This window comes from Aquarana catesbeiana, linkage group LG13, assembly GCF_042186555.1.
Source record: "Aquarana catesbeiana isolate 2022-GZ linkage group LG13, ASM4218655v1, whole genome shotgun sequence".
Lineage (NCBI taxonomy): Eukaryota > Metazoa > Chordata > Amphibia > Anura > Ranidae > Aquarana > Aquarana catesbeiana.
The window spans coordinates 231,428,598-231,454,659 of NC_133336.1; the positions used below are offsets into that span (position 1 = coordinate 231,428,598).

The 26,062-nt window shown below is 42.2% G+C and overlaps 1 protein-coding gene across 1 annotated transcript; it reads left to right on the forward strand.

The window, feature by feature from the left end:
* The first annotated feature begins 283 nt into the window (after window positions 1-283).
* Window positions 284-26,062, forward strand: LOC141116706 (high affinity immunoglobulin gamma Fc receptor I-like). Its single transcript, XM_073609098.1, has 7 exons — window positions 284-326; window positions 19,105-19,125; window positions 20,166-20,429; window positions 20,513-20,806; window positions 21,986-22,024; window positions 22,221-22,511; window positions 25,712-26,062. Exons 1-7 carry the CDS (start codon window positions 284-286, stop codon window positions 25,801-25,803), a joined length of 1,044 nt encoding a protein of 347 aa, XP_073465199.1. The 3' UTR covers window positions 25,804-26,062.

Here is a 26,062-nt window from a genome sequence, read left to right on the forward strand (position 1 = left end):
TAAATGAAAACAGACCGAAAAAAAAGGCTGTGCAGGTCATTTTTCTCCTTCACTGATGTGCTCTGATGAGCCTGCACTGATGGGCACTGACTGGCCATAAGGCAGATGAGGCACTAGCACGATGGGCCTGGGTTGCATGTCCATGTGGGGCCCAAGGCAGCTGGGCTGCTCCTTGAGCCTACACCACTCACCCGGCCCCCCTCTCTGCAGCCCGTCAGCCACCAGTTCAGTTCAGCTCTCAGGTCGGGGGAAGCAGAAACTACAGGTCAGCTGACCTGTGACCATGAAGAGGGAAGAGCAGGAGGGGATGCTGGACCAGAGAGAAAGTGAGTGCAGATCCCAATGCACCTGGATAGGAGAAGCGGTGGGATGGCTGCATATAGGAGAATCAATCTCTCTATCTTTCTCATGTAGCTTCTGAAAGCCAGCTTCTCCCCTTCTCCCTGCTGCAGGCATTCAGCTGCAGGAGGAAAATGGAGAGATTTATTCTTCTATAAGCAGCAGCCCCCACCGCTCCTCCTATCCAGCTTCTTTCAGTTGCTCCTCCCTGTGCTCTCCGCCCCCCCATGCTCTACGTCCCCAAGTGCTCTACAGCTCCCCTGTACTCTCCACAGCCCCCAGTGCTTTTTGCCCCCCCAGTGCTCTCCACTAGGGATGAGCCGAACACCCCCCTGTTCGGTTCGCACCAGAACATACGAACAGGAAAAAAGTTTGTTCGAACACGCGAACGCCGTTAAAGTCTATGGCACACGAACATGAATAATCAAAAGTGCTAATTTTAAAGGCTTATATGCAAGTTATTGTCATAAAAAGTGTTTGGGGAGCCGGGTCCTGCTCCAGGGGACATGGATCAATGCAAAAAAAAGTTTTAAAAACGGCCGTTTTTTCAGGAGCAGTGATTTTAATAATGCTTAAAGTCAAACAATAAAAGTGTAATATCCCTTTAAATTTCGTAGCTGGGGAGTGTCTATAGTATGCCTGTAAAGGGGCGCATGTTTCCTGTGTTTAGAACAGTCTGACAGCAAAATGACATTTCGAAGGAAAAAAGCCATTTAAAACTACTCGCGCTATTGCATTGCCGGTCCGACAATACACATAGAAGTTCATTGTTAAAAACGGCATGGGAATTCCCCACAGGGGAACCCCGAACCAAAATTAAAAAAAAAAAAATGACGTGGGGGTCCCCCTAAATTCCATACCAGACCCTTCAGGTCTGGTACGGATTTTAAGGGGAACCCTGCGCCAAAAAAAAAAAAAAACGCTTGGGTTCCCCCCAAAAATCCATACCAGACCCTTATCTGAGCACGCAACCTGGCAGGCCACAGGAAAAGAGGGGGGGAGAGAGAGCACCTCCCCCTCCTGAACCGTACCAGGCCACATGCCCTCAACATTGGGAGGGTGCTTTTGGGTAACCTCCCAAAACACCTTGTCCCCATGTTGATGAGGACAAGGACCTCATCCCCACAACCCTGGCCGGTGATTGTGGGGGTCTGTGGGCGGGGGGCTTATCGGAATCTGGAAGCCCCCTTTAACAGGGGGGACCCCCAGATCCCAGACCCCCACCTGTGTGAAATGGGAACCCCTACCATTTCACTAAAAAACTGTCAAAAATGTTAAAATTGACAAGAGACAGTTTTTGACAATTCCTTTATTTAAATGCTTCTTCTTTCTTCTATCTTCCTTCATCTTCTTCTTCTGGCTCTTCTGGTTCTTTCTCCGGCGTTCTTGTCCAGCATTTCCTCCGCGGCGTCTTCTATCTTCTTCTCCTCGGGCCGCTCCGCACCTATGGCATGGGGGGAGGCTCCCGCTCTTCTCTTCATCTTCTTCTTTTCTTCTCTTCTTCTCTTCTTCTCTTCTTCATCTTCTTCTCCGGGCCGCTCCGCATCCATGCTGTCATGGAGGGAGGCTCCCGCTGTGTGACGGTGTCTCCTCGTCTGACAGTTCTCAAATAATGGGGGGTGGGGCCACCCGGTGACCCCGCCCCCCTCTGACGCACGGTGACTTGACGGGACTTTCCTGTGACTTCATGGGGAATGCCACAGGGAAGTCCCGTCATGTCCCGTGCGTCAGAGGGGGGCCCGCCCCCCATTATTTAAGAACCGTCAGACGAGGAGACGCCGTCACACAGCGGGAGCCTCCCTCCATGCCAGCATGGATGCGGAGCGGCCCGGAGAAGAAAAGAAGAAGATGAAGAAGAAGATGAAGAGAAGAGCGGGAGCCTCCCCCCATGCCATGGGTGCGGAGCGGCCCGAGGAGAAGAAGATAGAAGATGCCGCGGAGGAGATGCTGGACGAGAACCAGAAGAGCCAGAAGAACCAGAAGAAGAAGAAGAAGATGAAGGAAGATAGAAGAAAGAAGAAGCATTTAAATAAAGGAATTGTCAAAAACTGTCTCTTGTCATTTTTAACATTTTTGACAGTTTTTTAGTGAAATGGTAGGGGTACTTTTGTACCTCCTTACCATTTCACACAGGGGGGGCCGGGATCCAGGGGTCCCCTTGTTAAAGGGGGCTTCCAGATTCTGATAAGCCCCCCGCCCGCAGACCCCCACAGCCACCGGCCAGGGTTGTGGGGATGAGGCCCTTGTCCTCATCAACATGGGGACAAGGTGTTTTGGGGGGCTACCCCAAAGCACCCTCCCAATGTTGAGGGCATGGGGCCTGGTACGGTTCAAGAGGGGGGGCGCTCTATCTTCCCCCTCTCTTTTCCTGTGGCCTGCCAGGTTGCGTGCTCAGATAAGGGTCTGGTATGGATTTTTGGGGGGGCTTCACGCCATTTTTTTTTTTTTTTTTGGCGCGGGGTTCCCCTTAAAATCCATACCAGACCTGAAGGGTCTGAAGGGTCTGGTATGGAATTTAGGGGGACCCCCACGTCATTTTTTTTTAAATTTTGGCAGGGGTTCCCCTTAATATCCATACCAGACCTGAAGGGCCTGGTATGGAATTTAGGGGAACCCCCACGTCATTTTTTTTTTTAATTTTGGTTCGGGGTTCCCCTGTGTGGAATTCCCATGCCGTTTTTATCAATGAACTTCTATGTGTATTGTCGGACCGGCAATGCAATTGCCGCGCGAGTAGTTTTAAATGGCTTTTTTCCTTCGAAATGTCATTTTGCTGTCAGACTGTTCTAAACACAGGAAACATGCGCCCCTTTACAGGCTTACTATAGACACCCCCCAGCTACGAAATTTAAAGGGATATTACACTTTTATTGTTTGACTTTAAGCATTATTAAAATCACTGCTCCTGAAAAAACGGCCGTTTTTACAACTTTTTTTTGCATTGATTCATGTCCCCTGGGGCAGGACCCAGGTCCCCAAACACTTTTTATGACAATAACTTGCATATAAGCCTTTAAAATTAGCACTTTTGATTTCTCCCACAGACTTTTAAAGGGTGTTCCGCGGCATTCGAATTTGCCGCAAACACCCCAAATTGTTCGCTGTTCGGCGAACTTGCGAACAGCCAATGTTCGAGTCGAACATGAGTTCGACTCGAACTCAAAGCTCATCCCTACTCTCCACCTTCTCGGTGCTCTCAGGCCTCCGTGTGCTCTCCAGCTCCTCTGTGCTCTCAGGCCTCCCTGTGGTCTCATGCTCCCCCCAGTGCTCTCTGCCCCTGCTTTGCTTTTCTCCTCCCCCTGTGCATCTCTGGCTTTCCCCTGTGCCCTTCGCCCCTCCGTGTTCCCCGTCCCCCACTTCTCTCCAGCCCCTCTTTGCTTTCTGCCTCCTCCCCATGCTCTCTGCCCCCCCCAGTCCAGGCCTGGGCTGCACTGATGAGGCGGCACTGATAGTAACAAATAGGAGGCACTGATGGGCATTGATGAGGCAGCACTACTGGGCACTGATGAGGGGACATTGATGAGGCTGCACTGCTAGGTGGCACTGATGGGCACTGATATGTGGCACTGATGGGCACTGATAGGTAGCACTGATGGGCACTGGTAGGCAGCATTGATGGGCACTGATAGGCAGCACTAATGGGCACTGACAGGTAGCACTGAAAGGTGACACTGATGAGGAGGCATTGATGGGCACTGTTTGGCAGCACTGATGGCCGCTGATTGGCAGCACTGGTGGCCACTGATAGACAACACTGATGGGCACTTTTAGGGCAGCACTGATAATCAGGACACTGATTATCAGTGCCCTAATTATCAGTGCAGATGTTCTTTCACACAAGCCAGTTACCGGCTCCTGCAAGGAATGCTGATAACCGGCTTGTGTTTCACAAGAGCTGCTGTGATTGGCCCTTTACCCCATTCTATGATCAGCTGTGTCCTAGGGACACAACGATCACAAAGCGTCCTGCCCGTTTGCCACAACGGGCAAGTGGCGGGACGTGATCATGGGAGGATGTCATATGACACAATCCCAAAACTGGCCAACCATGCTGTGGCCATCATTTGGCTGTAGTGTGGTCGGGAAGCATTTAATATCCCCTAAACATCATCACGGCTCGGCCATTCAAGCTGCCAGAGCCCTCGAACCTGGAAGGAAGACCAGGTGAAGATGGAAGCCCTGTCAGTGGTGATAGCGTGCGGCTGGAGGCTTCATTTCAAGGTAAGTCTTTCATAATGTTCTATGTGATGCATGCTAGCACATTATGCTCTTAACTTGCTGGTGGAATTTTTTTTTCCCGCTAAAGTTTACTACCGCTTTTTAAAAATTTTAAAGCCTAGGAAAAAAATGTCATAACATGCTGAGGAGTAGTGTGAGGCACGCCACAACCTTGTACAGTGCTGTGGCCAATAGAACTTCATGAAATGTCACTGTGTGAAATTTCAATAGATTTCATATTAAAAAAAGTACACGATGTACAGAGATTGGTAAATCAGCATTGATGTGATCCTAACGCACACCAGTGGCTGTGTTCTAACAAAGCTGATGTGGTGAACAAACCCTTAGGCAACTACATTACCACTCTTTAAATTCAGGGCTTTTTAAACATTGAATGATGATTTGGCTGTAAAGAAATAAAATAATTTATAACATATACTTAGAATGATCTACCAATAGTAATAATCCAGGTCTACAATGGATAACAGGATTCATTGTGACAGCACTATAACAAAATAAACAAAATAAAAGAAAACCAAGGAAAGCTAATCCCAGCAGTGAAAAAAGTGAACTACAATACATAATGCATGTGAAAAAAATTGATCAACAGTCCATAAAAAAAACATCAGTGCAGGTTCCTGTGAATTACATCGCTCGAAGACAGTGCACCTCCACCACATAGAATGCTTACCAAAAGGCAAACTTTAATAAGCCTGCAGCTAATTACCCAGCCAAGACCTCTTTCCAGGGAGATATTTATGTATCCACAGGAAGGGCAACTGGAAGAAGACACCAAAATGTCCTGGGAGACTCGAGCATCAGCCACCAGAAAGGTGGATCAGACGTTACCCAGAAGGGCAAGAAGACTCTCCATAGTGTAAAAGCGTAACACAGATTTATTTAAAACTAAAATGATTGCACTTACAGAAATGTAGAAATAACGATTGGAGAAAAAGCCAGCCGGCTTGTGAACACCTGTCCACTAGATAGGCGCGATGACGTCAGCAGGTCAAACTCCCTACGCGCATTTCGTCATATACTGACGTCGTCTCAGGGAACAGGCAACACACTGAGTCATTGCGCTATATAGCAGGGAAACGGAATCACACCTTGGTCTGAGTCCTGGGAGCCGGGAACCAATCCTTCAAGGGGGATTAATAGAAACCGTGTATTGAAAGGTAAAAAACTTTATTAAAAAAGACACAGTATGTCTCGAATTTTGCGAAGGTACAGAGAGATTTTAAAAGATATAATTAAAAATATATAAGAGAAGGAGCATAATTAAATTGTCACCAGAATGAATTGGGCTGTATACAGAAGTTACAGTACACGGGACAAAAGGGCAACTACGGAATTAAGAGTAGAAAACATCTCCCGGAAATGGACAGCATTCGTACCTTAGGGGATATAGGAAATGGTCCATCCATGCCCCTAGTCGTGAAAACATAGAACATATCAAATTGTGTATTATAGACACATTGGTCAAACCACCTAAAATGGCAAGCTAAACTTAATAGATGTATATGTACATATGCAAATAAGCACATACATATCCATATAAAGTTATGTCCAAAAATTATATTGGTGAATGTACAAATTAAGAAAAAGTTAGGACGTATATATATATATATATATATATATATATATATATATATATAAAAATAAACATCAGGTGGGTTACCCTCTTCTCTTTCAGTCCTTGTTCAATCTGTCATGAGTACTCAGAAGCTCAGATTTCCTTTTTTGAAAAGTTATTCAATTTGGTTTTACATAATAACTATTTTCTTTTCAGGGATTGATATTATGTGCAACTGACGGGGGTTGCTATGGGCTCCAATGTTGCCCCGCCATATGCTTGTTCATTCATGCATGATTTTGAACAGAAATACATTTTTGTCAATGAAATTTTCCGGGAACATTGCGCCACCTGGTGGTGCTATATAGATGACATTTTTGCCATATGGCGGGGCAACATTGAATCACTCAAAGCCTTTGATGACATGATTAACAATGTTTTACCAAATATTCAGTTTAAAATTTACATTGGTGGGGACTCGGTCCCCTTTCTGGACATACGGGCATACACAAAACAAGGACGGATTGAAACTGATATATACACCAAGCCCACAGATAGGAACCAGCTATTAAGATATGACAGTTACCATCCCCCCCACGTCTTTAGTTCTATTATTAGAAGCCAACTTCTCAGAGTGATGCGGATTGTGAGTGATACTACAATAAGAGATCAGAGATTAGATGAAATATGCTTTAAATTTAAGGAGCGGGGCTATCCAGAAGGTCTAATCAGACAGGAATTAAATAAAATTTTGAACCCCATTGGTAGTTGTAATAAGAAGAAATATTCACCTGACAGACCTAGGATTCCATTTGTCTTTCAATTCAACAGTTATAGTGATAAAATCTTTAATGTATTGAGAAAACATTGGACGATACTGAAACGATCATATCCTCAGATAGAGGAGTTTCAATTAACTCCCATGAAAGCATATCGGCGCAATAAAACCTTGCGCGATCTTTTGGTACGATCTGAATTTAAACCTGGTAGGCAGGAGGAGAAAAGAATGACTTTTCTCGGTAGTAAAAGGAAGGGCTGTTACCCCTGTCTTAATTGCATCCAATGTAACCTAATGATTAAGGGCAATAATTTCTGTCATCCCAGAACAAACAATAAGATAACAATAAATGGCTTTTATACCTGTCAGTCATCATATGTGATCTATATTCTCACATGCCCCTGTAATCTCCTTTATGTGGGGGAGACGACCCAAAAAATTAAAGACCGCATTGCACAGCATCGCAGTACGATCAGACATCCTCAGTCAGGCCTTCCTGTATCACGTCATTTTTCTGAGATGGGACACAAAGACACCGATTTACGATTTATGGTGCTGGAAGAGATTCCTCACGATAAAAGAGGGGGGGATAGGATTCTAAAACTGAAAAGACGTGAGGTTTGGTGGATAAATAAATTACAGTCCTTGCATCCTGACGGTATGAACAAGGACTATGATTTATATTTATTTGTATAGAAGTTTGATACGAGATAGAAAAGCAGTTACAATCATGTTTTGAATATATTACATTTCTTTTAGATCGATCGGAAAGAGCTTCCGTTGGGAATACTAGATAGCAGAATATCAGCTGGAATCTATGAGGAGATCTGAGACATGATCAAGAATGTTATTGTATTTTTGATAAATAATTTGAAAGATCTATATTTAATTAAGTGAGAGAGTTCAGTCACTCCATAATGTCATGCTGACGGAATATGATATACAATAGGATGAATTTGTTGTGAATAATTCTTTATTAGGGAATTTAAGATGGTTCACCAGAATTGGGTTTATATAGTAGGGTTAAATACTTGAATGTGTATAGGTAGTTTGTTTATGTTAATTAGTTAAGTGAACACATGTGTGTACTGGACTGGGTGTTGATAAGAGAACATAGTGTGGTTTGGCTTTTCACACACAGCCAGAAAAGCCTGAAGAAGAGCGATTTGCGCTCGGAACTGTACAGTGGCTTGCTTGCATTTAAACTATGTAATGGAAGATTTTCAGTAAAAGGACACTTTTTTGCATCAAAGCATCGTTCCACATGTTTTTTCCTATATATATATATATATATATATATATATATATATATATACCAAATTTGTTGAATTCAGATAGTATATATAAAAATGTGTGTGAAAGGCAACAAAGCTAATAAAGGGTCTGGAGGATATTAGTTATGAGGAAAGGTTGCAAGCACTGAACTTATTCTCTCTGTGAGAAGAGATGCTTGAGAGGGGATATGATTTCAATATACAAATACCGTACTGGTGACCCCACAATAGAAATAAAACTTTTTCGCAGAAGTGAGTTTAACAAGACTTGTGGCCACTTATTAAAATTAGAAGAAAAGAGGTTTAACCTTAAACTATGTAGAGGGTTCTTTACTGTAAGAGCGGCAAGGATGTGGAATTCCCTTCCACAGGCTGTGGTCTCAGCAGGGGGCATCGATCTTTTCAAGAAACTATTAGATAAGCACCTAAATGACAGCAACATACAGGGATATACAATGTAATACTGACATATAATCACACACATATGTTGGACTTGATGGACTTGTGCCTTTTTTCAACCTCACCTACTATGTAACTATGTAACTATATGTATCAAAAATTGTGTGAAAAAATTATAATTTTTAAATTTTTATTATTAATATTATACAGTAGGTAAGTAAGGGCCACCCAGAAGTCACACTGAGTTCACAACCTTGGTTATATAGAAAATACTAACCCAATAATATCATACAATATTTGGGTGACACACCATTAGGAATTGTCAATGAAGGTGTTCACAACCACATCAACATTAAGCTCCAAAGGGCACATAGCTCTTAATTTTATGTATCCATGACATTTCTAACCTAGAGATACCTAGCACCAAAGAGCTCCCTCTCCATTGGGGACAGAACTTATCAATCCCAAGAAAAATAGTTTTGGCAGGATTTTTATCATGGGCTGTTAGATAGTGCTTGGAGACTGAATGTTTAAGAAAACCATTTTTGCTATTGGTGATGTGTTCATTAGGTCTCACCAAGAGGGGGTGTTTAGTCCTGCCCACATATTGGAGTCCGCAAGGACATTGGAACTGGTAAACTACCCTCTTGGTGGAACAAGTAATGAACGGTTTGATTTCGTATTCAACGGAGTTGCTGGATGAAGTGAACTTTTGTGTTACAGCCATTCTGGGGGCAAACTCTACACCTCCTGCATTGAAAAGCCAGTAAGGTCTTGAAAAAACCTCTTTTAATAGGTGGAGGATTGAAAATATTTGGTGCCACTCTAGCTCTAAATGCAGGGGCTCCCTTGTAGTTGACTTTAGGTTTGTCAGGTAGCACTGCTTTTCAAGTCTGATCATTGCCCATAATGTACCAATGTTTACTGATCAATTTTTTAACGTTCATGTGTTGCATGGAATTGGTGGTAATAAAAGGAACTGTAGGTACCCTATCTGTGCCTCCGTACCAACAACTTCTTCAACAGTATGGCTAAGCAATTCCTTTGAGTAACCCTTCTCTTCAAAGCGCATAGTCAAAGTTTTTGCATGCAACAAAAATTCACTCTCTTTGGTACACCTAAATTGTTAGGTCTAGGAAATGTATTGTTGACTGGCTAGCCTCATATTGAAGGATAATGCCCCCTGATGTTATTATTAAGATCTTTCATAAAAAGATCCAAATCCAACCGGCTTCCATCCCAAAGGAGGAGGATGTCGTCAATGTACCTCGCCCACAGAATTAACTGTGGCCATAGACGACATCCTCCTCCCATAGGACCATGAAAAGGTTAGCAGGGCTGGGGGCATATTTAGCCCCCATAGTGACACCTCTATCCTGACGAAAAAACTGACCGTTAAACCAGAAATAATTATGAGAGGCCGCATACTCAAGCAATTCCATAATGAAACAAATCTGCTCATCAAAAAGGCCCGAGTCACGTCTAAGGAAGTACTCCACAGCAAATAATCCCAAATTGTGTGGAATCACAGTATAAAGGGAGGGGATGTCCACCGTTGCCATCCACATCCCTAATTTGGGTGTATATTCTGACAGAAGGTTAATCACATGACGAGTATCCTTAATGTGTGACGGCATCTTAAACAATAGGGGCTGGAGATAGAAATCAATATACCTGACCACCCGGGACGTGATGGAATCAATACCACTCACTATTGGGCGTTCCGGGGGCGGGTGGGATGTTTATGTATTTTGGGTAAATAGTACACACTTTTTGATGAGCAGATTTGTTTCATCATGGAATTGCTTGAGTATGTGGCCTCGCATAATTATTTCTGGTTTAATGGTCATTTTTTTTGTTAGCATAGAGGTGTCGCTATGGGGGCTAAATATGCCCCCAGCCTGGCTAACCTTTTCATGGCCCTTTGGGAGGAGGATGTGATCTATGCTCACAGCAGATCTCAGTAGATTCTGTGGGTGAGGTACATTGACGACATCCTCCTCCTATGGGTTAGGTAGCCGGTTGGATTTGGATCTTTTTATTAAAGATCTTAATACACCAGGGGCATTATCCTTCAATATGAAATCTAGCCAGTCAACAATAAATTTCCTAGACCTAACAATTACAATTGGGAATGATTATTATTATTATACAGTATTTATATAGCGCCAACAGTTTACGTAGCGCTTTACAACTTGAGGGTAGACAGTACAAATACAATACACTTTGATACAGTAGGAATCAGAGGGCCCTGCTCCTTAGAGCTTACAATCTAAGAGGGAAGGTCAAGAGATACAAGAGGTAATAACTATGGGTGATGTGCTGATTGAGAAGATAAATGTACAGTTGTTAGGTGGGGGCCAGATAGGCTTCTCTGAAGAGATGAGTTTTCAGGGATCATCTGAAAGTGGATAAAGTAGGAGAAAATCGGACGGATTGGGGTAGAGCATTCCAGAGGATGGGGGAGGCTCTGGAGAAGTCCTGAAGGCGAGCATGGGATGAGGTGGCAAGGGAGTTTGAGAGCAGGAGGTCTTGGGAGGAGCGAAGAGAACGAGTGATCAATTTATTACTTCAAACTTCCTTAAGAGTACCGACATGAATTCATACATTCCTGTTGATAGCTGCCACCATGCGTCATGGTTTACATCGGTACCAAAAAGTCAGTTTATACGGTTGAAGTGAAATTTTACCAATGAGAGTGAGTTTTTGTTGCAAGCAAAAACTCTGACTATGCACTTTGAAGAGAAGGGTTACTCAAAGGAATTGCTTAGCCATACTCTTGAAGAAGCTGTTGGTATGGAGAGAGGTGATTTGCTTAAACATTACATTACTACCTATTTCGTGCAACACATGAACGTTAAAAAATTGTTCAGTAAACATTGGCACATTCCGGACAATGATCAAACTTTAAAAGCAGTGTTACCTGACAAACCTTAAGTCATCTAGAAGAGAGTCCCTGACCTTAGGGCTAGAGTGGCACCAAATATTTTCAATCCTCCACCTATTAAAAGAGTTTTTTTCAAGATCTTACTGGCTTTTATCAATGCAGGAGGTGTGGGGTTTGCTCCCTGAATGGCTGTAGACATAGAAGAGCACAAAAGTTCACTTCATCCAGCACCTCCATTGAATACAAAATCAAACCGTTCATTACTTGTTTCACCAAGGGGGTGATTTACCTGCTCCAATGTCATTGTGGACTCCAATATGTGGGCAGGACTAAACGCTCCCTCTTGGTGAGACTTAATGAACACATCACCAATATCAAAAATGGTTTTCTTAAACATTCAGTCTCCAAGCACTATCTAACAGCCCATGATAAAAATCCTACCAAAACTATTTTTCTTGGAAATGATAAGTTCTGTCCCCAATGGAGAGGGAGCTCTTTGGTGCGAGGTTAGAAATGTCATGGATACATAGAATTAAGAGCTATGTGCCCTTTGGGCTTAATGTCGATGTGGATGTGAACGCCTTCATTGACAATTCCTAATGGTGTGTCACCCAAATATTATTGGGTTGGTATTTTCTATATAACCAAGGTTGTGAACTCGATGGTTTTTTTTCGACATTTTTATATATATTATCTGAATTCAACAAATGTGGTATATATATATATATATATATATATATATATATTATATTATTATTATTATTATTATTATTATTATACAGGATTTATATAGAGTAGTGTTTACGCAGCACTTTACAATATAAAAGGGAGACAATACAGTTATAATACAATAAGATACAGGAGGATTAAAAGGGCCCTGCTCAGAAGAGCTTACAATCTAATAGGGTGGGGCAGGTGGTAGAAAAGGTTGTAACTGTGGGGAATGAGCTGTTGGAAGTGGTAAAAGATAAGTTAGAGACGTGATAGGCTTTCCTGAAGAGATGAGTTTTCAGGGACCGCCTGAAGGTAGCAAGAGTAGGGGATAACCAGACAGGTGGCGGTAGCGAGTTCCAGAAGATGGGAGAGGCTCTGGAGAAATCCTGGAGATGAGCATGAGAGGAGGAGATGAGAGAGCTTGAGAGTAGGAGGTCTTGAGAAGAGCGGAGAGGGCGATTTGGGTGATATTTGGAGACAAGATTGGTGATGTAGCTTGGGGCAGAGTTGTGAATAGCTTTGTATGTTGTGGTTAGTATTTTGAATTTAATTCACTGGGTGATTGGGAGCCAGTGTAAGGATTGGAGGAGAGGGTTGGCAGACACTGAGCGGTGGGTAAGATGGATAAGTCTGGCAGCAGCATTAATGAAGAGGGGAGGAGCCTATGGAGAGGCAGGCCAATGAGAAGGGAGTTGCAATAGTCAAGGCGAAAGATAACAAGGGAGTGAATGAGGAGCTTGGTAGTTTCATTTGTTAAAAAGGGGCGAATTTTAGAGATGTTACGGAGGTGAATTCTACAAACTTTTGACAAAGATTGGATTTGAGGCTGAAATGACAAGTCAGAGTCTAGGTTTACACCGAGTACCCTGGCGTGAGGGGAGAGACTGATGGTTGCATTGTTGATTTTGATGGAAAAGTCATGGAGGGGGGCACGGGCGTGGGGAATATTAATTGCTCAGTTTTACAGAGATTTAGTTTAAGGAAGTGGTGCGACATCCATGCTGATATGTCAGTTAGTAAGTTAGTAATGCGAGAGGAGACTGAAGGAGTGAGGTGAGGAGTAGACAGATAGATTTGGGTGTCATCAGCGTATAAGTGGTATTGGAAGCCGTGGGCGTTTATCAAGTGACCAAGGGAGGAGGTGTAGATAGAGAAGAGAAGGGGTCCAAGAACAGAGCCTTGGGGGACCCCCACAGAAAGGGCAATGGAGAGGAGGAGACAGAGTTGTAGGTGACACTGAAGGAGCGCTGTGATAAATAGGCAGAGAACCAGGATAGAGCAGAATCTCGGAGGCCAAGGGAATGGAGTTTATTGAGAAGGAGCGGGTGGTCAACAGTATCAAAGGCCGCAGAGAGGTCAAGTAGTAGGAGTATGGAGTACTGGCTGTTGGTTTTAGTAGTTAGTAAATCGTTAGTGAGTTTTAGTAAGGCAGTTTCTGTGGAGTGCTGTGAGCGAAAGCCAGAATGTAAAGGGTCAAGAAGGTTATTTTCACTGAGGTAGGAGCTAAGACGGTTGTAGACTAAGCGTTCTAGAAGTTTAGAGGTGAATGGGAGCAATGAGATGGGTCTTAAGTTGTTCAGGTTGGTGGGGTCCAGTGAGAGCTTTTTAAGTATGGGAGTGATCTGCGCATGTTTTAGAGGGGAGGGGAAGGTGCCACTAGAGAGGGAGAGATTGAAGATGTGAGTGAGGGAGCATAGGATAGAAGAGGGTGACCGTAGTAGTTGTGAGGGAACAGGATCCAGGGGAAAATTGGTTAAGTGGGCATCTGAGAAAAGTTTTGTAACCTCATCAGTAGTAGCCAATATATACATCCTAATTTCTTCTTAATTTGTACATTCACCGATATAATTTTTGGACATATCTTTATATGGATATGTATGTGCTTATTTGCATATGTACATATATATATCTATTAAGTTTAGCTTGCCCTTTTAGGTGGTTTGGCCAATGTGTCTATAATACACAATTTGATATGTTCTATGTTTTCACTACTAGGGGCATGGATGGACCATTCCCTATATCCCCTAAGGTACAAATGCTGTCCATTTCCGGGAGATCTGTTTTCTACTCTTAATTCCGTAGTTGCCCTTTCGTCCTGTGTACTGTACTGTCTGTATACAGCCCGATTCATTCTGGTGACAATTTAATTATGCTCCTTTTCTTATATATTTTTAATTATATTTTTTAAAATCTCTCTGTGCCTTCCCAAAATTCAGACATACTGTGTCTTTTTTAATAAAGTTTTTTACCTTTTAATGCACGGTTTCTATTACTCCCCCTTGGAGAATTGGTTCCCGGCTCCCAGGACTCAGACCGATGCATGGTTCCGTTTCCCTGCTATATAGCGTGATGACTCCTGTTCCCCGAGACGACGTCAGTATATGATGAAACGTACGTAGGGAGGTTGACGTGCTGATGTGATAGCGCCTAAATAGTGGACAGGTGTTCGCAAGCCGGCCGGATTTTTCTCCGATCGTTATTTCTACATTTCTGTAAGTGCAATCATATTAGTTTTAAATAAATCTGTGTTACGTTTTTACACTATAGTCTTCTTGCTTTTCTGGGTAATGTCTGATCCACCTTCCTGGTGGCTGATGCTTGAGTCTCCCTGGACATTTTGGTGTCTTGTTCCAGTTGCCCTAACTGTGGATACATAAATATCTCCCCAGATAGAGGCCCTGGCTGGGTAATTAACCGCAGGCTTATTAAAGCTTGCCTTTTGGTAAGCGCGCATTCTATGTGGTGGAGGTGCACTGTCTTCGAGAGGTGTAATTCACTAGAACCTACACTTATATGTTTTTTATGGACTGTTGATCAATTTTTTTCACATGCATTGTGTATTGTAGTTCACTTTTTTCACTGCTGGGATTAGCTTTCTTTGGTTTTATTTTATTTTGTTTATTTTGTTATAGCGCTGTCACATTGAATCCTATTCTTTTTTGTGACCCAAGGCTCTCATCCATAAAGTTTGAGGGATTTCAGGATGCTTGTTTCTGGATTTTCTGCTTCCTCAGTCATTAGTAAATCCTCTATTGGATCCTGGAGCCTGGAGACTTTGTTGAGTCTTGGGTGGGATGAAGCCTCCAGGTCTTGATCCACATTTTGAGGACAATCAGCACACTGGATGTATAGGTGTATGCAGAACATTTATTAGAGAGCTGACTAGTGCTCAGGACTTAGTGAACCTATTCTTTTTGTGACCAAGGGCTCTCACCCATGCAGTTTGAGGGATTTCAGGATGCTTGTGTCTGGATTTTCTCTTTCCTCAGTTATTAGTAAATCAGTATTGGATCCTGGAACATGGAGGTTTTGTAGAGTCTTGGCTGGGATGAAGACTCCAGGTCTCGGCCCACATTTAAGGAGAGAGAAGGCCCAGAAGCCAGAGTATGGGTCGATGCAGAAGGAAGCTGCAATTGTGTATGTGAGCACATAGCTTGTGTAGGACTGATGGATACAGACAACAGCCTGACAATTGCTGCCAGAACAGACATGCTGTAGGAGGCAGTCAGGAGGCTGGTGTGAGGATTCATGTTTTTTTCACTGGAGGAGGAAAGCAAAGAAAGCCCTTTTAATAAAGAAAGAAAAATCCCTTAAAAGTTGGAGAGTGTGCTTGTCCTTAAAGCTCTACCATTTGAAACCAATTTCCAATACATAAGAAAGTGAGAGAGAGAATTTTTTGGCTGCTCATGTTGCTCTCTGACCCCTGAAATGCATTTGCTCATAGGCTTATCATTTTACATGACTATTAATTAAATAAATGATTAACTTGGATTGAATAGTTTGAAGATTCATTCATCAGGGAGCTCCCATATTGAATTCAAAAATCAACTCGCTAATCAAATTTGAAGGAAAACCCTTTTGGGCTTTTTCCTGCACCTGCGGATGCCTATATCCAAATCAGGCCTACTATATGCTATAGAAGACAAGGCAAACAAAAAACAATCATTGAAATTAGCCTTACCTGGCTGTGTGAAACCATCCTTGAAGGTGCGCAAGCTTCCTTGCAGTTCTTGTTGGAGATTCCTACAGAACACCAACTGGCTTATTCACGTGATGCAAATTGCAAAAAACCAGAGCATCAGATATCTTCTCTTAACTGATCCAAATTTACCAACCTCTAATTGGATTAGGTATCGCAGAAGACATGCTTGGAGCTCTGGGCCTTAAAAGAAAGACTTTAAATTCCTTAAAAGATTCCTTAAAAGTCATGCGATAATGCTAACATGTTTCAAGGGCACAACCCCCCCCCCCCTTCATTAGGCCTTGGGTGCTGGTTGTAATAGAAGTTCACGCTGGACACTCTTCTATAAATGTTTACTGGGCCTATTACAAACGTGTGGCTCCCTTCATCTTTCACACTGTGCTCAGAATCTGATTGGGTGCCACAGGTTTCCATAAATATAACTACAAGACAGTGTTGTCAACCTCCCAAAGTGAAATTTACTGAAAGGACACCAACAATTTACTGACAGTACAATTTTTTTTTTTGCTGACAACAATCATGACATTTACTGACAGAGCCAATTTTTTTAATGACACTTCAAAAAAATGACATAAAGTGCCAATTTTCACTGCAAAACAGTGCACATATCAATATTAAAACTACAAACATGTAGCTAGTGCTGTTAGCAATGTGGTTAAAAAAATCAAAAATCATATTTCTCCAATTACACGAAGGTCAGGTTAGTAAAACCCAGGACAGAGTTCCCCCTTACATCAGAGACTGCAGGGTTTCCCTATACAGTGTAAGGGAGAACTCTGTGTACTCTGATGTAAAAGGGAACACTGTGGGCTGTGATGTAAAGGAGAAATCTGTTGATTCTGATATAAGGGGGAATGCTGCAGACTCTGGTGTAAAGGGAAACTCTCACGTAAGGGGGTCTCTGGTCATCAGAGACTCCCACACACACAATCCACAGAGCTCCTCTTTATATCACAGTCCACAGATTCCTCCCTTACATCAGAATACAAAAAAGCTCCCCTTTACATCAGACTTCAGAGTTCCTCTTTACAGCACAGTCCACAACGTTCTCCTTTACATTACAGTCCACAAAGTTCTCCCTTACATCACAGTCCACAGAGTTCCCCTTTATATCAGAGTCCACAGAGTTCCCCTTTACATCAGAGTACACAGGGTTCTCCCTTACAGTGTAAAGATCAGAAGCTGGCCCGCTGCCATATTATTTATGGCCAGCCACTGTCCGTAAAGAACATTTACAGACAGTTTGTAAATTGCCTGATATTTACAAACTACCTGTAAATTTACAGATGGTTGGATACCCTGCCATGGGACTATATGTTATTTTTCAGCATGAAACTTTCATTATAGGTTCTCAGGAAGCCAGATTCAGGAAGGTTTATAAGTTCTTTTTTAACAAGTAGAAACTTATAATTTACCAGTCACATCCACCTTATTTTACTGTATTTTTTTTGTTCAATTCTTATCGGCACATCTACACCAAAGGATTTCCTGTAGGGTGTGACCTGAGTTTACATTTCTTATCAATACATCTACTCCAAAGGAGTGATTATATGGTATCACCTGGGTGTACTATTCAGTGAGAAGACATAACTTGGCAAAGTGACAACACTGGACTCCAAGGAAGTGCCCTTACTATTACTTAATGTGTGATACAGCTACACCACCAATCCCAAGTACAAGGCCAGCAGTGTCCACCCTAAAATGTACTATGAGTTTCCTCTAGAATATCATATCAGATAGGGCAGAACTGGCCACATTAAAGTGAAATCTGATTGGCTCTCACAGACTATTCCACTTTATACATTTTTACGAGCGACATGTCTATATATAAAAACTCAGGAAGTTAGAAGACGATCATCATTTCTGCTGCTCCGAGAGACAGTCACATCTTCTGGGTCCCGGCTACCATGTCTGCCTTCTTTGCTATCATGTTCCTGTGTAAGTAAAACTGTTTTTATTGTTTATGTTATCTGAGTATCAGTTGAGTATCTTTCTTTTAAAATGGTGTGAAACACACAAAACAACTCATTACTATGAAACTGTTGGCTTCTTTTGACTTGCTTTATGAATATTTATTGTAATCTCTGTTCATGATCTTGTCACACAGGCTGGAAGGTTCCCATTTATCTAGACAAAATGTGCCTTGTTTTAAGTTCCAAAGTCAATGATAAAGGTAGCTGAGTGGCATCTCTAAGAAGAAAACTGTAGTTAAAGGTCGGGGCAATGCTAGGGTTGAGTCCCAGAGTATGTGTCCTGGGTCTGTTGTTGAGTGTCCCTTTAACTCGTGTCATTACAATGTTGTTTTAAGTTATATACTTTTTCCCAGTATATCCCAGAATTGTTCTTCCACCCTTTGACTTACACAGGCTGTGAGTGGTTGTGGGTGTCTGATCACTGGGGGGATCAGTTGGATACATAGTTCAGAGTCTGTTGGCTGATTGACTGAAACTGGATGAGGAGGAAAGGTCTGGCTGTTGAATGAAATAAGTTTCATGAAGGTGGTGATGGTTGGTGGTGGTTGGAGGCTACATAAGACATAATAGAAGTGTCTTGGTAAGGGGGGGTTATGATGGATGCATGGAAAAATCTTATAGGCAAATGAACATGTCTAATTAGTGTGTGGGAGTTTACGGGGTGAAAAATGGACAACTGATGCCTACACAATGGGAAAGTGTCAAGGTCTAAATGCTAAACCCGATCTCTTCAAAGTTCAGCATTCGTTTTTCCATGTCTGTCACCTCAGTGTTAAGAGAGAGTGAGAGTTGCAATCTTCTTTGGGTGAGTTGAGAAAATTGTGATCAATATTCTCATTAGAAAGAAAATGTATCTTTTCCAACTGATAACGAAAGAAAAGAACATGATTAAAACACATCCAATTTGTTTTAATGACATGTACTCTAGATAATATTTTCTAACAAGTGTGTTTTGGATTTTCAGCATTGAACGTCGGAAAGTCCGGTGAGTACAGAACTAAAATTGATACCACAAATAACACAAATAATATAAAAATAACAGCTTGAGCCCACAGCTTCCTGATTATTATTATGGGTAACCGGCATTCATTATTTTGGATAATTTATAACTTTAGATAAATTCATATTCATTATGTTCACTAACAGCCAAATTTGAAAGGAAATTCCAATACCTATAATTTAATAGTTATTATTAGTTAGTTATTATTAAGATATTTCTCATTTTCATTTTTTCGAATGTTCGGATTTTCTTTTTATTTTCTGATTTTCAAATTTTCAGATTTTCAAATTTAGAATTTATGAATTGCGATCATAACGAATGACCCGGAAAAAAAAATTAATAAAACGAAAATGAAAATTTTTTTTTGGCAGTGCACATGTCTAGTGATCAGTGCTAAAAATATGCACTATCACTGTACTAATGACACTGGCTGGGAAGGGGTTAAACATCTAGGGCGAACAAAGGTTTAAATGTGTGCCTAGCCAGTGTTTGTGTTGCTTTTACTAGGGGAAGAGATGGATTTGAGTCCCTGCTTTGCAGGAACAAAGTATTCATCCCTTCCCCCATGTAAGAACAGGCCTCTGCTTTGTTTATATAGTTCTGAGTCCCTGCCTGACAATCGGTGGGTGCCAGCAGACGTCGAGTGCCCGGAATCCAGGGATCGACTTCTGCTGTGAATGATCACAGCAGGAGCAGCGTGCCAGTGGTGTGCATGCTCCCCTTGCAGGCAGAAGTGTGGGATCACATATATATACATGATCTGGTTCACAGCTGCTGCCCTGTAGCAGTAAAACTTCTATAGGGCAGAAGTGTTTTTTAAAAAAAAAGGATTAAACCTAAGAATTAAGGGAGGTTGTTTTCTTTATTACAGAGATTTACTAACATGTTTTAAAATCTCTGTGCCCAGGACCACAAATATCTGACATGAGAACATCATTTTTTTAACATAAGATGTGTTCACCTATCTGTGTTTTGCTGCACACTGTGCTCTCTATGTGTTCTGTGTGATCTCTTTTCTTCTATAGGAGGGGCCATCAAACCTGTGGTGACCTTCACACCCAACTGGGGGAATATAATATTCTATGACAATGTGACTCTAACATGTAATGTGCCGTCTACTGTACCAGAGGAGCCCCGGACCTATCACTGGTACAAAGATAAGAGACCAATACCTGGAGATCAGCAGAGACTTCAAATAACATCTTCAGTAGTGGAGGACAGAGGAGATTACCAGTGCCGGACCATCGGTGGTGATATCAGTGATCCCGTCTTCCTAAATGTTACCAGAAGTAAGTCATCCATCTCATCTCCATCATTACAGATTGTTGGGTGTGAATAGAACAACCTAAAGTATCATTTTATTACATTTCAGATTTTGTCATCCTGCAGAGACCTCCATCTGCCATATATGAAGGAGACCCCCTGACTCTGAGATGTCATCATGTAAAAGATCTTATTGCAATGAACACAAAATTCTACAAGGATGATCAGGAGATAAAATCATCAGAATCTGACTCCACATTCCATATTCCTTATATAATGATGAGTCAGTCTGGACTGTACAAATGTACTAAACAAATACAACATTCTGATCGTACATATATGATGGAGCGCTCAGATGTATCCTTTATCTCTGTAAAAGGTAAATTAAAGCCAACTTTTTTTTTATTTACAAATTTTACTTGAAAGACAGATTCCATGGTATCAAAACAACAATGGTACGAGGAGTATATGGAATAGTACAGTATAACATCATGTAGAATACAAAATAAAAAAGCCAGATTTGTAATATAGATAGCATACGCTCAGTCAACATACTTTCAAAATAGAGCATTCCATCGCCTCGTGGGAGGCGGAATTCAGGCAAGGAGCCAATCATAGTGGACACCAGAAACTGTCTAAACATTTTTATCACTCTTTCAAAAAAGGGTAAATCATATACAAAGAAAGAACGATTAGGATGAACAGGAGGGGACTAGAAGAATAGAAATGGGGGGGAAAGGGAAGGGAGGGGTAGGGAGGGGAAGAGGTGTGGGAGAAAAGGGTGCGTACGGGCGATGCTGGGGGTTGGTGTGGGTGGGCGATGCTGAGGGGGTTGCAGGTGGGAGATGCTGGGGGGGTGCGGGTGGGAGATGCTGGGGGGGTGCGGGTGGGCGATGCTGGGAGCAATGCGGGTGGGAGATGCCGGGGGAGCAGGTGGGAGATGCTGGAAGGGTGTGGGTGGGCAATACTGGGAGGAGTGTGGGTGGGAGATGATGGGAGGGTGCGAGTGGGAGATGTTGGGAGGGTGAGTGTAGGCGAGGCTGGGAGGAGTGCGGGTGGATGATGCTGGGGGGTGCAGGTGGGAGATGCTGGGAGGGTGCGGGTGGGAGATGCTGGGAGGGTGCGGGTGGGAGATGCTGGGAGGGTGCGGGTGGGAGATGCTGGGAGGGTGTGGGTGGGCGATGCTGGGAGGGTGCAGGTGGGCGATGCTGGGAGGGTGCAGGTGGGCGATGCTGGGAGGGTACGGGTGGGCGATGCCGAGGGGGTGCAGGTGGGAGATGCTGGGGGGTGCGGGTGGGAGATGCTGGGGGGTGCGTGTGGGAGATGCTGGGGGGGTGCGGGTGGGTGATGCTGTTATGGACGCCAGTCAGCTAATCTTGCTAGATCTCAAATAAATAGTCAGGAATGGTTCTCAGTCAGCAGTGTCATTTCCAAAGAGGTCCTTCCCTTCCTCAGTGAAGACCAACATGTTCCACAATGTACAATGTACCAGCCTTCCCTTGCAGCACCGGGGTCTTGAGCCCAATTCTCTCTCAGGCCATTGCCTGTAAGAAATCTGTATGTTTGTGTTGGTTTCCTCCAGTGTCTCGGTTTATCACTCACCATCCAGATATACATACAGGTAGAATAAGTGACTTGTGATGAAGCTGACCATACCAGGTTCTCAATTACTGTGTATTATTGTAGTGGATACAATAGCCAAACACTGATGTCAATTATTTAATGTCTGCTACGAAGAATTGTGTGAATGTCAACATTTAGAGTATAATTCATGCAATCCCATCGTTTTTATCTTTTTTATCAATCTTCTCTTCCAGAACCTTTCTCTCCTCCAGAAATAAAAGTGACCCCGTCCAGGGTAATAGAAGGAGATGAGATGACGGTGAGATGTGACACCAGACTGGATCCGCTCAGAGGCGGCACAGAGCTGCACTTTGCCTTCTACAGAGATGGACGGACTGTGCGGGGATACAATGTATCTGATACATACAGAGTGCGATCATCTCAGCTGGAGGATTCTGGGAATTATACCTGTGAAGTGAGGATGAGGTCTAACACTGTGAGGAAGATGAGTGATGAGATCTATATCCAAATAACACAGATACACGGTGAGCTTGAATAAATAAATAAGCCTCTGATCTGTACATGTTCTGTCTCTAATATCACTTTATACAAAAGACATTCCTCCTGAGACCCAGTCTGTATTGATAGTTTGACAGCTTCCTGACTTGAGAAAATCCACAGGCAGTGTTAACTCACCAAGATGACACGGATGTAAAATGTAACTTGTTCCAGACTGGCGTATACAATGGATGATTTTTTTGTTTGTTTTTTTTTCTTGCAGGTGAAATTTTTTTTTGATCTAAAAGCCTCCAATTCTCTAAAAGTTCCTTCACTTAGCAAATGAAAAAAAGAAACTAGCATGGCACTCAGGGAAGAAGGGAGTTTCTAGCTAAGGGTTGCACAAAGGCTGTGCTTATTATAATGGTACTTGTGGGCCAGAGCCTAGGGTGGCAGGGTAAGAGGAGCAGCACCAAGACTCAACATTTACATATTTGAGGGGATTTACTAAAACTGGAGAGTGCAAAATCTGGTGCAGCTCTGCATATAAACCAATCAGTGTCCAGTTTTATTGTCAAAGCTTAATTGAACAATTTGAAGTTAGATGCTGATTGGCTACCATGCACAAATGCACCAGATTTAGCACTCTCTAGTTTTAGTAAATCAGCCCCATTGTGATAACTTATATTCTTTCCTTTATCTTTATTCTTTTCCCTTGTTCTCTTTTTCTCAGTCTTCCTTCCCATCCTTTATTCACTTTCCTTAGTCTTTATTCCCTTCCATTTTTCTCTTTCACTTAATCTTTCTTTCCATCCCTTATTCTTTTTCCCTTAGTCTTTTTTTCCTTCCCTTATTATCTTTCCCTTAGCCTTTCTTCTTTTCCTCATTCTCTTGCCCTTTAGTCATCCTTCCCTTCCCTTATTCTCTTTCCCTTTAGTCATCCTTCCCTTCCTAATTCTCTTTCCCTTGAGTCATCCTTCCCTTCCCTAATTCTATTTCCCTTAGTCTTTCTTCCCTTCCATTATTCTCTTTCCCTTTCGTCATCCTTACCTTCCCTTATTCTCTTTCCCTTTAGTCAGCCTTCCCTTCCCTTATTCTCTTTCCTTTAGTCTTTCTTCTTTCCCTTATTCTGTTTCCCTTTAGTCATTCTTCCATTCCCTTATTCTCTTTCCCTTAGTCTTTCTTCCCTTCCCTTCTTCTCTTTCCCTCTCCTTCTTCTAGCTCTCTATAGAGATCTGTGTCTACCTTCAGTCAGAGAACTGTTGGAGACAGGGGGTGAGGGGATGTTGAGAGAAGTAAAAAAACTCTTTATAATTCAGGAAACACAAAGATCGTCTCTTCTCTTTTGACTGGTGGGATTAATAGCTGAAAGTCCATTGAGAATATAAAGCAGACCCCATGTTGCCTCCATTAGCACATTCTAGTATTGGCTCCAGGAATGAGGCTCAGGCTCACTGTGATCATTGGTTTGTAGTGAGTCCCTGGGATTTGCAAAGTTCACAAATCACAAACCTTTGGCCCAAAATATTCAGGTTTAACCCCAAAATAAGGAATAAGGTGAGCCAATATTTGCAGAGGTGGATTACCCAGTCCCCTTTCTATAAAAGGGCGAACTCAAAACAGCAGCCATACTGTTTGTGTATGTTGAAGCTGTTAGGGAAAGTTAACAACTGTATGTAAGGAGAGATAATTTTTTAAATTATGTATTATTATTATATTTAGTTTTGCCATTGGTACATGTCCCCCGTGGCCCAGTTTCCCACTCCTTTCGTTTAACAATGCTTGCTAATTACTACAAATGGCCAGAAAAAGATCTAGGTCTAGGGTATGGTGGTAGATCGCGGACTGGGGTCTCTGGAAAAGCTCAGAGTGTCCACCAAAAAAAAGAAAAGAGAAGGAGATGGGAAAGCCCTCAGAGTGTAGTAGATTAATTCAGAAACAAGGATAAAATACTTCCACAATAAAAGGAAAAAAGGTCAAAATTGACTTACAACTGTTAAGGCTGTGCTCACCCAGCAAGGGGGAAATGTGCGGCCTGCCTAATGCACGGGTGGAAAAAGCCTGTCTCCATGCAGGGTTAGTGTGGTCACTCTCTCTCTCTGTTCTGTGGGGTTTTCAGGTGGGAGAATGAATTAGTGGGAAGAGTCAGAGCACAAAAAGGCTCTAAGTACTTTGATTGGCAGAGGCGCCCGATGTGGTTGTTCAAAGGATAGGCACTAGTCTCCTGCTTTAGTAAAACATACAATAACTTTATTTCACCTAATAAAATGCATTTAATGGCTTTAAATTGCCACTTCCATAGTTTAGGGTGATACAATTGGTGTCTAGTATTAGCTGGTAGAGTGCTAAACTTGGGAAATACTCTTTATTGACTAATTGGTGGAGCGTATAGTTTATGGTAGTGATGTCTTCTTGGTGTATCACATGTAGAATTGTAGAATAAGATTTGCCCCACAATACAGTAGATTCAGTAGTGTATTTTTTTGCAAAGTTTGTGATTTTCAAGCAAGATTTATGAACTGTTAGAAAGCCAAACCCAATCAGATTTTTTCATCCCTAATTAGCTCATACTGAAATTATCACACTACAAAGGGTGGAGCTTACCAACTGTCAACTAGGGCTTGTAAGTTCTTCTGGAACAACAAGTCTCAGCATTGTCTTGTAGGCTCCTGAAGCTCCTGCGCTGACCACTTATGATCACTGAGCTGCTGGAGAACCTTCTTCATCATCACTCAGATGGACCTACAGCAGCATGGAGTCCAAATACGGCTCTGATGTTGAGGATTTGCATTTTTTCTCTTCTTTAACCAACTACTATATATATATATAACCACTGATCCCAGCTAAGTAACATTTTAGACTCTGATAAAAATGTATATTTTTTTACCTAGCATGAAGACATTGGAGAAAAAAAAAAGATATTGTAAAAGGTCTTTTGGGTAAAAAATACAATTAAATACACAGTTAAAATGCACATGTTTAAAGTTTTTGTACCAATGTATTTGTAATTTTGGTCAGTCAATTTTGTGACTAATCCTCTTCTTGAGCAGATGATGCACTTATCTCCCAGCTCAGTGTTGATGCTTCCTGTGTCACCTCTCCTTCTTTTATTGGAACATAAAACAACATCATTGCTTCTGTCCAATGAGAGGGAAGCTTATCCAGGACCATCATATACTGTACAATTTAACAATTCAAAATTGCACGAAAAAGTTCTTATAACATCCATCTCTGGTTCTCTCCTCAGATTACACGGTGCAGAATATAATACGACTGGTGATCTCTGGATTTGTATTATCTGCTGCTGTATGTTTCACCTACTTCCACAATAAGTGGTAGAGAAGAAGAAGAACTTCTAGGAATCTGAGGACCTCAATGAAACATCAAACAAGTAAATACGGAAAAATTCTTGGTTGAATTTAAAGGAACTTCAGCATTTTTAAAATAAACTTATATTCACAAAAAAAACTTGACATTATTCTAAAAAGAATATGAGTGATTAATCTAATGAGCTTAAACACTGAATACAGTAAGCCGCGGACAAAGTAGAAGTTGTCACTGAGATCACACATTGAGGAGAGTTTAACAGGAAGGAAAT